At 60.9% G+C, this 11,996-nt stretch overlaps 1 protein-coding gene and 1 long non-coding RNA gene across 2 annotated transcripts; one reads left to right on the forward strand and one right to left on the reverse strand.

The window, feature by feature from the left end:
• Positions 1-604: 604 nt before the first annotated feature.
• On the forward strand, positions 605-6,537 carry LOC123578798. The gene is made up of 5 exons (XR_006702513.1): positions 605-721; positions 1,058-1,349; positions 3,979-4,027; positions 4,356-4,468; positions 5,357-6,537. It is a non-coding gene; the product is annotated as an uncharacterized LOC123578798 (long non-coding RNA).
• TOMM40 (translocase of outer mitochondrial membrane 40) lies at positions 1,343-11,996 on the reverse strand. Its single transcript, XM_045441994.1, has 10 exons — positions 11,866-11,996; positions 11,491-11,770; positions 10,668-10,735; positions 10,100-10,192; positions 8,930-9,031; positions 8,744-8,849; positions 3,645-3,767; positions 3,448-3,524; positions 3,223-3,325; positions 1,343-2,246 (listed from the first exon to the last, which is right to left on the reverse strand). Exons 2-10 carry the CDS (start codon positions 11,762-11,764, stop codon positions 2,107-2,109), a joined length of 1,086 nt encoding a protein of 361 aa, XP_045297950.1. The 5' UTR covers positions 11,765-11,770; positions 11,866-11,996; the 3' UTR covers positions 1,343-2,106.

The raw sequence follows: 11,996 nt of genomic DNA on the forward strand, positions 1-11,996 counted from the left end.
ACGAAAGGGGAAAGAGCAGCATCTTCCCGGAGCACCCACCCCCTGCCCTTGTCTCTTTCCGTGGATGGATGAATAACATTTGGGGAGGGGGCTCGGGGCCGAAATCCTGGGTCAGGGAAAAGACTGGGGGCTTGGATTCCTGGGCTCTGAGGGGCGGGGGCTGGACCGAGATGGGATGAGAGGGGTGGGGTAGGGTAATGCATCTGCTAAAGGCCTAGGCTCTTAGAGGGGAAACCCGGGTTTTAATCTTAGCTCCTTCTTTGTGATCTGGGGCACAGATGGGCACTTCTCTGAGCCCCCTTCTCCGTGTCATATCCAGCCCTTCTCCCTGACGCGAACTTCGCAGATCCCAGGAGCGCCTACACCCGCTCTACTCGCTCCTGGAAGAATTTGTGCTGCCGGTTAGGACCGCAGACTCTGGAACTAAAAGGCCCGGGCTTCAACCCGCGCTCAGCTGCCAGCTCTCTGACCTTGGCCCAATGATCTAGCCTCTCTGAACATCCTACTTCTTGGTCCACAAAGCCAGGGGAAATAGTTGCACCCACGCCGTCATTTGTTGATGCAACAAGCCACGGCATGCGTGAAATACGGAGAGTTCCTGGTACACAGCAGGGCTCGTCGCGGTGACCCACAGCGAGCTCGGTCACCTTCCCAGCAGCCTGTCCTTGAATCCTGTTTCACAGAGAACCCCAAGCTGAGTGGACGTGGATGAAGCCACACGGTAAAGGGGCTGGATTTCCCTCCCGCTCCCTGGAGGGTGTGTGGAACACGGGGTTCTAGCAGGTCAGGGGAGGCCAAAAGCCTGGTCCCAGGAAGGTGACCCCAGTGCCAGCCGGGCTCAGGCCTGTTTGCTTTGGCCTCAGAAGGCGCCGGCAGGGAACTAGTGGGTGGCTTCTCTGGGTAACGAGGGGTCATCTCTGCTCAACCGTCTCCCTCCCCAAAGCCCGTGTGTAGTGTGGCGGGTTTCAGTTCCCGTCTGGAGAGGTGTGGGGTGGGAGCTTACTGGAGACCTGGGTAATTAAACGGACACCTCACCTCCTCCCCACCTATGCTGGAGACCTGGAGACGACTCTGCCCAGGCCAGAGCCAGACTCCGGCCTCTCTCCCGAGGCCCAGAAGCCCTTCATCCCCTCAGGCACGGCTGATTGCTTCTCAAGTCTCTCGAGGTGCTGGAATCCTGGCGTGGCTTCTGAAAGCGCGGACCTTCCGACCATCCTCTGCCCCTTTTGGAAGCCGAAGGGCCCGCGGAGTCCCAGCCTGTGCCCCAATCCCTGCACGGACACATCGTCCCTGTGGCTTCAGCTGGCAGGCACGGTCTTCTGTGGCCACTCCGGCCAGGCCAAGCCGGGGTGAGTGACCACAAGAGCGAGCCCTCCCGGGGAGGGAAGGCCTGTGATGTGCCGGCAGAAGTCACACAAGTCACGGGGAGGATGTGTGATCTCAGGCCAGGAGGGGGCTCCCTCGCGGTCCGCTGGCTTCCAGCCTCCGCCCCCGCGGCGCCCCCTGCTGGCCACTGTAAGGTCCGTCTGGGCGGACCGGGCAAGAGGGGCTACACGGAGGAAAACAGAGGCCTCCTATTCCACTTTTTTTCATGTATATTTTTTGTTGGCTTTTTTTTTTTTTTTTCTGTAAAATGTCCCGGTTCTTCCATAACTTATAAACATGATTTATACTGAGGGATGGGTGGGGAAGTGGGCGGGGGCAGACTGACAGGGGATGGGGAAGCTCCTCTTCTCGCTGCCCCCTCAGGGCCGGGCCCAGGGCCCTTCGGGGGACTGGGACGCCCCAACACCTCCCTGAGGTTGTCTGGCCACCTCTGCCCCTGGTGCTCAGAATCTGGCGTGCCCCTCGATTCTGGAATCCCTCCCGGGACTCCAGGCCCATGGGCACCCTGCCTCTGGTGCTCCGAATCCTGAAGCGCCCGTGGTTCTAGAATCCCCCCTCAGCTGCTGGGGTGATGGGTCCCCTCCTTTCCGCTGCCCCCCTGGCCCCCTAGGAGGGAGGGAAGGGAGGGGGAGGAGGGCTCAGGTCTCCCCTCCGTGGCAGGGGGAGGGGGAGGTGGGATCTGAAGGAGGAAGGGTGGAAGGCGCGGGGGCCAGCAGGGGCTCAGCCGATGGTGAGGCCAAAGCCGCACTGGAACTTGTTCTTTCGGTGATTCAGGAAGGCCCCGAGGGCCAACGTCAGGGGCAGGGGCGGGAGCTTCTTCTCCAGTGTGGCGCCCACAATCCAGTTGCTGTCCATGGAGCCTGCAAGTAGACGGCTGGGTTGAGAGCCAACTTCCCATCCTGTCCCCAAGGAGTCGCGCTCCAGGCCACCTCAGATACCACCAGCCGGACTGCTGGCTTCTAGATCTCTGCCCACACTGTTCCCACCACCCGGAGACCTCTTCTCGAACCCCAAGTTCTCCAAGCCCAGGAACGATTGGCTTAGTCGTCCTCTCCCACGCTCCCCCCGCCACTCCGGGCAGCCCTCTGCCCCACCCCCAACCGTGAGCCTTGGGAGGACGGTGCCTGGCCACCGCTCTGTCCCCAGCACCCTGGCACAAAGGCTGGCCTCAGAGCAGGTGCTCACATCTGCTGAACGAGAGACTGAGCCCTACGCGTGTGCAAGCCCGTGGGGCCATCCCCACACCGTGCGAAGGGCCAGTCGCTCATCTCACAGGAGCGGAGGGCAGCGCAGTGGGAACGCAAGCCCGGCCTCGGAGAGCAGGCTGGCTGCAGAGAGAGGGGTCAAGGGGCAGGCACAGAAGGTAGGCTTCAGAGGCAAATAAACCCCTGGGCCTCGGAAAAGCCCTGCCCGGGGCTGAAGGAAGCGGCTTTGCGGGGTGGTCTTCACATACCGCCAACCTGAGAACCACTGAGGTCCGAGGGGAAAGACTTAAGACTTAGCGTCAGGACCAGAGTCAGCCTGGGAGGAGGTTCTGGACGGGGCTGTAACCGTGCACCTGAGGGAACCTGTCCCCACTCACGTCAGAGGAGCGGGGTGGCCCCGATGCACTCCGAGTCGCCTCCCGCTTGTGAGAAAACAGAAGAGGACCAGGAGTGCCAGGCTCAGGTCTCCACCAGCTTAACAAGAGTCTCCAGGGAATTTGGAGGCCCCCTCCCCCGCCCCCTCCCCAAAGTGCCAGCACGCTGCCCTCCACCAACTCTTTTGGCCTACACACCCGCCCCGGGCCCAGTCACCGGTCACCTGTTTTCCAAGTACGGAAACTGAGGCCTGTACCTTTGAAGAGGAGGTTGGCCTTGGGCAGGTCCAGCTGGTACCCGAAGGAGACACTGGTGTCCTGCATCCTTGTGCTGGCCTCGAACTCCACGCCCACCTGCAGCTGGAGGGGCCAGGGCAACACGCAGACAGTCAGCCTCCCGGGCCAGATGCCCGGGCACACGGGCCCCTGGCAGCCCGCGCCTGCAAAGTGCACCCTCGCAGCCGGGCCCTGGACCAGCTCACCTGGTCGCTGGCTTTGTGGTAGTATGTCGCGTGCATGCCTGCCTGGCCCAACGTCACTGTCGCCAACCAGTTGTTCACTGTAAGACAGCAGGGTGGAGGGTGGGGCAGACCACCAAGGGGGCTTGGAAGGCAGGCCCGTCTCCTCTCTCCTCCCTCAGACCCCGGCCCCGACCCCTGCCCTCAGGCCCCAGGCTCACGTGTGTATTTCCCAGCTAGAGACATGACCGTGCCTTCCTCCCCGGGCCGCCGGTGGTACACCAGCTCTCCACCCAGGGCCAGACACGGCGTGATGCTCTGCAGGTAGTGGGCCACGAGGATACCTGCGGGTGAGATGGGGGAGGGGTCACCTGGGCTTGGTGGTCAGCTTCCGCCCAGCCAAGGTGCCAGGCCGGACTCCCACTCCAGGGAGCTTTCCAGGTTCGCCCCTGCTGGAGGCACAGGGCCTGCCCTCAGGCCTCCCGCGCCCCATGGGACCTCATCAGGTCTGTATCGCCCCACGAGGCTGGCGTTCACCTGCCACTCTATTTACAGAGGAGTCCACGGAGGCTAAGGAAGTATGTCACTGATCCGCGGTCACAAGGTATGTGAGGGGCAGAATCTGGGCTCCTCTACCTCCCAGGCCTGCGTCCTGAACCACTATGCTGCTGGGAGAGGCAGGAGGGTAGGGCTGGTAAGAGCACACCTCTGGGGGCCAGACAGCCTGGGTTCAAATCCCAGCCCCACCACCCGCTGGCAGAGTTAATGGCGGGCCACTGGCATCACCTCTCTGCGAACGGGACTGTCTCTCGAGATTATGCTGTGGCCTAGAGGAGCGAATGAGGCGCAGGGTAGCGTGACCAGTGCTTGGTGATGGCTGGGACTGGCCACGGTGAGCTTTACGACTGGTTTCCTCTGCTCCCTGGCTGTAGGGACAGCCCTGAGACCCCTATTGAGCGCTGGCCAGGAGGCGACCGCCCCCTGGTGGGCGGAAATTCTCGAAGCCGGAGGACTGGAGCCTGGGAGAGTAGACACGGCAAACCAGGTAAACAGAAGAAGCAGGGGGAGGGCCGGTGACACAGAAAACAGGGCACGTACACGGACTACACGGACATACATGGAGTCGGAGACATGGAAACGGGGTCAGAAAGGGAGGGAGGGAGAGGGAATGGAAGATTCCCTGGGGGGGAGAATGAGCAGACACAGACAGGCTGAGAGGATGGCCCAGTGAGGAAGAGGACGGACAAAAGGGGAAGGCCGGACGCAGAGGGACACGGGGAGAGCAGAGAGCAGAGTGAGGGGCAGGAGGCACAGAGAGGCTTCCCAGACCAAGAAAACCACCGGGTCCAGGGAGGCTGGCGGTTCATGGCCACGGCTCTGGGGCTGTGTCTTCTGGGGTCCAGGGTGGGCCGAGCTGGCCCCCTATGGGCTTTTGCGAGCCTCAGTGTGCCTTCCTTCCCCCCCAGAGCAGGAGACTTGGGGCACCCCTCCAGCCAGGCTTGTCCCCCCATTCAAGGAGGGGCAAACTATGGCCCAGAGGGGAAAAGCAACAGTCTGTGGTCGCAGAGAGATTGGCACTTAAACTCAAGGGTCTCTGGCCTCTCAGCTCTGGCACCTACTGAGACTCGGGGCTGGGGGACCCCCAACATCCCCTCGATCTCCCTGCCCACCCGCCCCCTGCTCTGCTGGTCCCGGTCTCGCCCTCTCCAAGCAACTGCATGGGCAGCACAGAGGGACCTTGTTCACGCACACACCTAAACCTGTTCTCCCCCTTGCTCAGAACTTGCCATGGCTCCCCAGTGCCCAGGAGAGCAGGCTGCAGGGCCCTGCATGGCTGAGCCCCAGCTTCAAAATCGGGCCCCTTCCTCTTCCCGTGACACAGTCAGCTACGCCCCTCTAGCAAATGAATACGTAGAGCTCACTCTTTCCTCAGGACCACGCACACGCTGTCCTTCCTGCCCGTACTGCCCCTGATGAGTCTGGCCGACTACATACTCGCACCTAAGTGTTTCCTGGAGCAGGTTACTTCTCTCAAGCACACTCCCTGATCAGAGGCACGGTCACCAGAGGACCATGGCAGTCGCCCTGTCCTGGCCTCCCTGCTTTCACCTTGGCCCACGCCTGCAGTTGGCAGGTATACGCTGAGAACTATGGTCAGAACACGGTCTCCACTGCTCGTCTCGCTCCAACGGATCCTGGCTAGTTTCCGTACTTCGCCCCATTCTCCCTGCTCCCCAAGCACATTCCCTGGGCCGCTTCGTCCCGGGGCTGCCCGGCTTGCAGATCTTCACCGGCTTCACCCCTTCCCCCATCTCTGTCTCCCAAACTCAGCCTGTGCCTCCCGCTTGCATCCAGACCCAGTTCCCCTAAGGCACCGGGTGCCCCGAGGCAGGGGCTTCGCCAGAATGAGTGGTTCTCAACCAGGGGCCATTCTGCAGTGTCTGGAGTGGCCGGGAAGGGTCTTGGAAGTCCAAAACCCCATGAGAAGGAAAGAAACTGAGTTAGACCTGTGAGCAAAGAGGTGGCCTTGGCCAATGGGCAGAGCCAGGCCAACCTGGGCAAGAGTCAGGTCTCCAGTTTTGCCTCCCCAACCTGCTGGGCAGGGAGCCAGGGACAGATGGGGCAGGAGGAAGGCTTGGGCTGACTCCCCCCGCCCCCGCCTTTCCCCTGCTTGCCTGGGACCCACGCACACCAGGAGTCCTTGGCGAAGTCCCCCATGGGGCAGGAAGGGCAGACACCCCAGAGCAGATGGGCAGGTAAGGGTAGTACCCGGAAGGAACGCAGTTCTCGGCCCCAGCCAGTCTGCTCCCCACACTCTGTGCTGCGTAGGCCTCAGAAGCAGTGCCCTCCTCACCCTCCTTTGACTAAACACCATTTTAAAGAAGCTGCTCCGGTCACTTTAGGTGAAACGGAGTGTGTATGTGTACAGGGGGGAGTGGTAGTCACAAGCTTTCGTGGCAACCTGAACTTTTTCCGTGTTGAGTTTTTCCCAACAGTAATGAAGTCACTGTGTGATTATTTGTTTTAAAAAGCAAATGTCGGGGTGCCCGGGTGGCTCAGTCGGTTAAGCACCGGACTTTGGCTCAGGTCATGACCTTAGTTTGTGAGTTCGAGCCCCGCATCGGGCTCTGCGCTGACAGCTCAGAGCCTGGAGCCTGCCTCGGATTCTGTGTCCCCCGCCCCTGCTTGCACTCTCTCAAAAATAAACATAAAAAAAATAAATAAATAAAAAGCAGATGTCTCCTGCACTGGGCTGGGAGCCCTGTGAGGGCAGGAAGGGGCCGTCTCAGGCACTGCTGGGTCCCGGCACCGCCCTGCCTGGGGCCGGGCACATGACAGGTTCTCAGGAGAAGGCAAAGGCTCCAGAGAACGAGTTGAGGCCACGCAGAGGGAACCGAGAAAGAACACGGGCCCTTGAGACAGGCCACGATTCACATTCCAGCTTCTCTGTGGGATCCCTGGGCCTCACTTCCCTCACCTGTGACATGGGGGCCATGAAAACAGGGACAGCCCCTGCCGGTGGCGGGACAACGTGGAGACCCCACACAGGGAGAAGCCTCGCTGCGCAGCTGGCCCCACGCTCAGGGCTGAAGACGGGCTCCCCCCGCCAAATCCTTCACCGAGACGCGGTCGCTGTTTTTGTGCCCTTGTGACGGGAGGCTCCATGGGGTTGGAGCCACCGGGGGCCTGAGGCCGAGCCGTCCGTGGAAGTTACTCGCGTGCTCAGCGCTCATCTGGGCCAGCAGTGTTCGTGTCTCAGGGAACGGAAAGACCCCTGGGAGAACTCAGGGGCGGACGGGTCACTGCTGGCCTTGGGCTCCGGGGCAGAGGGACCCGGACGGAGGCCAGTGTTGGGAGGCACCGGGGGACCGTCCAGAGAGCGTATGCAAGGGTGGGGGCAGGGGGGGGTACTCAGTGCCAGAGACACAGAGCATGGATTCACGAGTCTGACCCGCTGTGCGTCCTGGGGAAAGCGCTTGCCCTCTCTGGGGCTCGGGACGATGAGCAAGCTGGCAGCGCCCACCTGGCTCTCGGGGACCCAGCGAATGGCGGCGGGACGGACACACGTGCAGGAACCCGCCCCCCCATCCTGCCAGGTGTTCAAACCCGGACCTACAGAGTCACGCCCTCACCCAGCTCCCACTCCCAACCCCCCGGCCAACCCCAGGGGCTCCGCTCTCACAGCCCGTCTGAGCCTGACCTCCACTCACCCCTCCCAACGGCTCCCGCAGCGGAGCCCCCTGTAGTCTGCTCTCCCCGGCGGGGCCCCGGGGCCCGTTAGAAGCTACACCAGCTCCTGTCCCTCTCATGCTGACAATGGCCCCTGACGCAGAGTGAAGGCTCAAGTCCTACAGAGCCTCCTGCGATTTGGCTCCTCGCCCCTCGGGCTTCTAGCTCTCCCTCCTACCCCACCCATTATAAAACCTCCGGCCCCAGGGCCTTTGTGCCTGTCGCCCCCTCAGGCTCAAGACCTCCCTCCCCCCACCCCTCTCTGCCGGGTACCTCCCCTCCCGCCCTTAGTCTTTGTTCAAGTATCACTTACAGAAGGGGGCTTTCTCCGAGGACCCCATTTTCGAAGGCCCTAGTCTTTCCCAGCCCCTATCGCCTGACACGGACACCTTGTCTTTTACGCGATGCTTTGCCAGCATCTGCGTCCTCCGGAACGGAAGCTCCCAGAGGGCAGACTTAACTCTCCTTTGCTCCCTTCTCCTCAGGGCCTGGAATGTGCACGGTACATGCCCAGGCAACACGCATTATGAACGTTGAGAAATCAGACACGCAGAGCCAGGAAAAAGGGGAACCAAGGAGAGACCAGACATACAGACACAGGTCGGTCGGTCCCTGCCCACACCAACCCAAATGGGAACTTTCCTCGGCCGCTTCTGTCTCAAGACAGCCGGCCCCCCGCCCCTACAACTGCAAGGGGACTCACCCTCCCCGTTATCTATGCAGCCCAACAATCCAAGCCCGTAAGCAGTCAGAGCAGCTGACGTTTCCCTGGGACCCATTACGTGTCCCACGCCACTTGAAGTTTTTTTTCACATGGATGAACTTAAACGAACTTAACCAGCCTGTGGGGCAGATGAGGAAAAGGAGGCCCACAGAGGTGATGGAACTCGCCTACAACCGCAGCGAAGTCAGTGGCAGAACTGGGGTCTGAACCTGCTCGCTTACGCCCAAATGCTAGACTGCGGGAGGCTTCGAGCTCACGTCTGCCCCTGGCCATTTCCAGACGGTGGGAAAGGATGTCCAGACAAGGGACTGGCCGTGCTGGGAAAGCTGGGACTGAGATCTACCCTCCAAGCCCTGCGTCTCTTACCTGAACCCACCAGGACGTCTGGGTTCCCCAGAGTGACGGCGGCCGTGAAGTCGGAACCCCGGTACTCCCCATCCACCTGCCAGTTCACGAACTTGGACTGCTGGGTCTGTAGGCGGAAGGGACGGTGTAGAGGGCAGCCTGGTGCTCGGGGTGGCCAGGGGAGCGGCTGACCGGTCTCTCACTTACCTGGATGGCCATCTTGGACCTGAGGCCAGGGCCCAGCTGGTGAATGACCTGAGCATTGAGGCTGCCGCTATTGTCCATGTCACCCACCAGCACGGGGAATGCCTGTGGCACAGAGGTCAAGGTTAGAGGTCAGAGGTCTAACACAGAAATACACGAGTGATGAGCCTAGGTGAGAAGCCTAGCATCACAAAAACCCACACTGAAGTCCCCTCCCCCAGGAAGCCCTCCCTGACCGCCTAGGCCGAGTCAGGCTCCCCTCCCCCATTTCAGTCCTGGCTACCCTGGACGGTCTGGGGACAGTCCGAAAGGTCTGTTCCCTTTCTCGACTATGCTGAGAACCCCATGGCTGTGTCAGTCACCGCTCTGTCTCCAAAACTGCCCAGCACAGGGCTGAGCACAAAATGGGGTATGAGGAAGGTTTGTCAAACACGTGAATTTATTGAATGGAAATAGTCGCCATTAGCAGAGACCCGATTCAATCCCCTAGCTCCAGCTGTGTCCTGCCCAGCCTCCTTCCAGGCCCCCCCGTTTTGCCCCCATTCCCTTAGCTTAGCCTCTGCATGGCAGCCTGAAGGGTACTTCTAAAAAAAAAAATTTTTTTTTAACGTTTATTTATTTTTGAGACAGAGAGAGACAGAGCATGAACGGGGGAGGGTCAGAGAGGGGGAGACACAGAATCTGGAACAGGCTCCAGGCTCTGAGCTGTCAGCACAGAGCCCGACGCGGGGCTCGAACTCACTGACCGCGAGATCATGACCTGAGCCGAAGTCGGCCGCTTAACCGACTGAGCCATCCAGGCGCCCCTGAAGGGTACTTCTAAAAGCACAAATTTGACCACCTTCGTCGTTCAGATCTTTCCGTGGCTCTCCACTGCCCCCTAGAGAAAGCCCACATGCCTTGTTTGGCATTCAAAGCCCTGCAGGATCTACAGTGCAGCCCTGCCCTACTCTGGGTCATCACTGCTTGGTGACCCCGGCCCTGACCCAGCACAGGGCTGGGTAGACGACAGGGCTTCAGGATGAAGGAATGACCGGCCATGTTCCAAAGCACCTCGGAAAGCCAATCCCCACCTCCCAACATCCTCCGCTCCCTCAACAGCTCCCGCCTCCTGCGACACTGAGCCTTGGTTAGAAGAAAGACACAATACATTACAGATAAGAGGAACCTCACCTCTGTGGGACTCAGCTGCTTTGTCCCCACGTACGTGACCCCGAAGTGGTAGTTGGACTCCCCGATTGTGCTGAGGGCTACCGTGTGGTTCACCTGGGAGAAGAGGGAGGGCTGTGGAGCTGAGTCTGTGGGCCAATCGCCGATAAACCCAGCTTCAACCTACCCCCAGCAAAGCTCCCTTCCAGGCTAGGATGGGGACGCTTGCCAGTCGGGCTTCCCCACCAGGGAGGAAAAGACACGTGGCTAAGGGTTGGGCAGGGGATGAAGACGGGGAGGTTCGGCCCCACCAGATCACGTACTCAAAGAAACAATAAGTTGGAGATGCGGCTACATACCGGGTACTTTGCTCCTGCCTGGATGTTAAGGGGGGGGAGGGGTACCTCTGGATTCTGGGTCCCTAAACACTTCCACTGGACCCAATGAGCAGTCAGCCTGGCACTGTGTCTCTGAGAGTCTTTTCAGGTACCAAGGAGCCTAGCCCTTCAGGGGGAGTAAGGGGGTTGTATGTGTCGGCGCAGGGAGATGGTTGGGGTGACCGCTGGAGGGAAAGGGCACCAGGAAGGCTCACCTGGAAATGGTTACTCAACCCTTTGTTGACTGTGAGCTTGACACCTTCCATCTGAATGGGAAATAGCTCTGAAGAGGACAAACACTGTCACTCTCCACTCTCCACACACGCACACCCCCACGCAAACACATCTCATCCCTTCCTGCCCTACCATCCCCGCACTCCCTTCTCCAGGGACCCAGAAGCAGAGCACTGCACAAAGTACCCCGACCAGGAAAGAGACCGTCTAAGCTAGTAGATGGGGCCAGGACCAGAGCCTCTGCCTGCATCCAAATCCCAAAGCAACCACCTACTGCCCATTTGATTCAAGACAAGTCGCTTTAACTCTCTATGTCAAACTTGTCACCTATGCCATCTGTAAGCTCACCACGTGGAGACACCGCAAACATTTCGTGGGTTGACATACCCCGAATGCCAAAACAATGCTCAATAAGCCATCACCGCCTTTGCTATCATACTTGTTCCAAGCCGAGATCCAGAAGCCTTGAATTCCACCCCCACCGGACCCTTGCTGACACAGTGACCTTGGGCCTCAGTTTCCTTCCCGATCACACAAGAAGGCTGGCTTGGCTGATCCCTGGGGCTCCTAAGATCCCTAAGGCTTTACTCCACTGCTCTGGCATTCCATCCTGAGGTTCCACCATTTGATTCCCTCGTTCTGTGCTCCAAGTCCAACGTTCCACCTCTCGATCCTAACGTCAACTCCTAACGCTGTTAGTTTCCAATGGTCCATGCCAATTCCCAAGGTCCTCAGAGTGCTCTCCCTCCCCCACTCCCCCGAGATCCGGGCCCTCACACCCCTGCCGAGTCTCTCGCCTCTCACCCTTGCACTTCCGGTGGCACTCTTCGAACGTGCCCGGGTTGGGCAGGCAGCCGCAGGCCCCATCGTCCGCAGTCCCTGCGGCGCTGCCGGCCGCAGCACCGGGGGTCCTTTCCGAACCTCGACCCGCACCAGCCCCAGCGCCCAGACCGCCCCCGAGTGGCGGCAGCGTGAAGCCCGGAGGAGAGGGCGGAGGCGGCGGCAGTCCCACGAGGGCGGGCGCGGGCGGCGGCGGCGGCCCTGCGGGAGGCGAGCTAGCGGCCAAGACGTTCCCCATGGTCGCCTGCAAGGGGAAAGGTCAGAGGGCGAAGGTCAGGGCCCGCGCACTCCAGGTCCAGTCCCAGCCAAACCCGCTGTGCCCCGGGCCCCGGTTCTCACTGGCGGCAGCGCCTGCACCCGGCCTGGGCTCCGCTCCCACCCCGTGCGCCACGCGCAACCGAACCCGCTGCCGCCGCCGCCGCCACCGTCGCCCCGCCCCGCCTAGCCCATTGGTTCAGCATGCCCTGGGA

The sequence above is a fragment of the Leopardus geoffroyi genome, chromosome E2 (assembly GCF_018350155.1).
Source record: "Leopardus geoffroyi isolate Oge1 chromosome E2, O.geoffroyi_Oge1_pat1.0, whole genome shotgun sequence".
NCBI lineage: Eukaryota > Metazoa > Chordata > Mammalia > Carnivora > Felidae > Leopardus > Leopardus geoffroyi.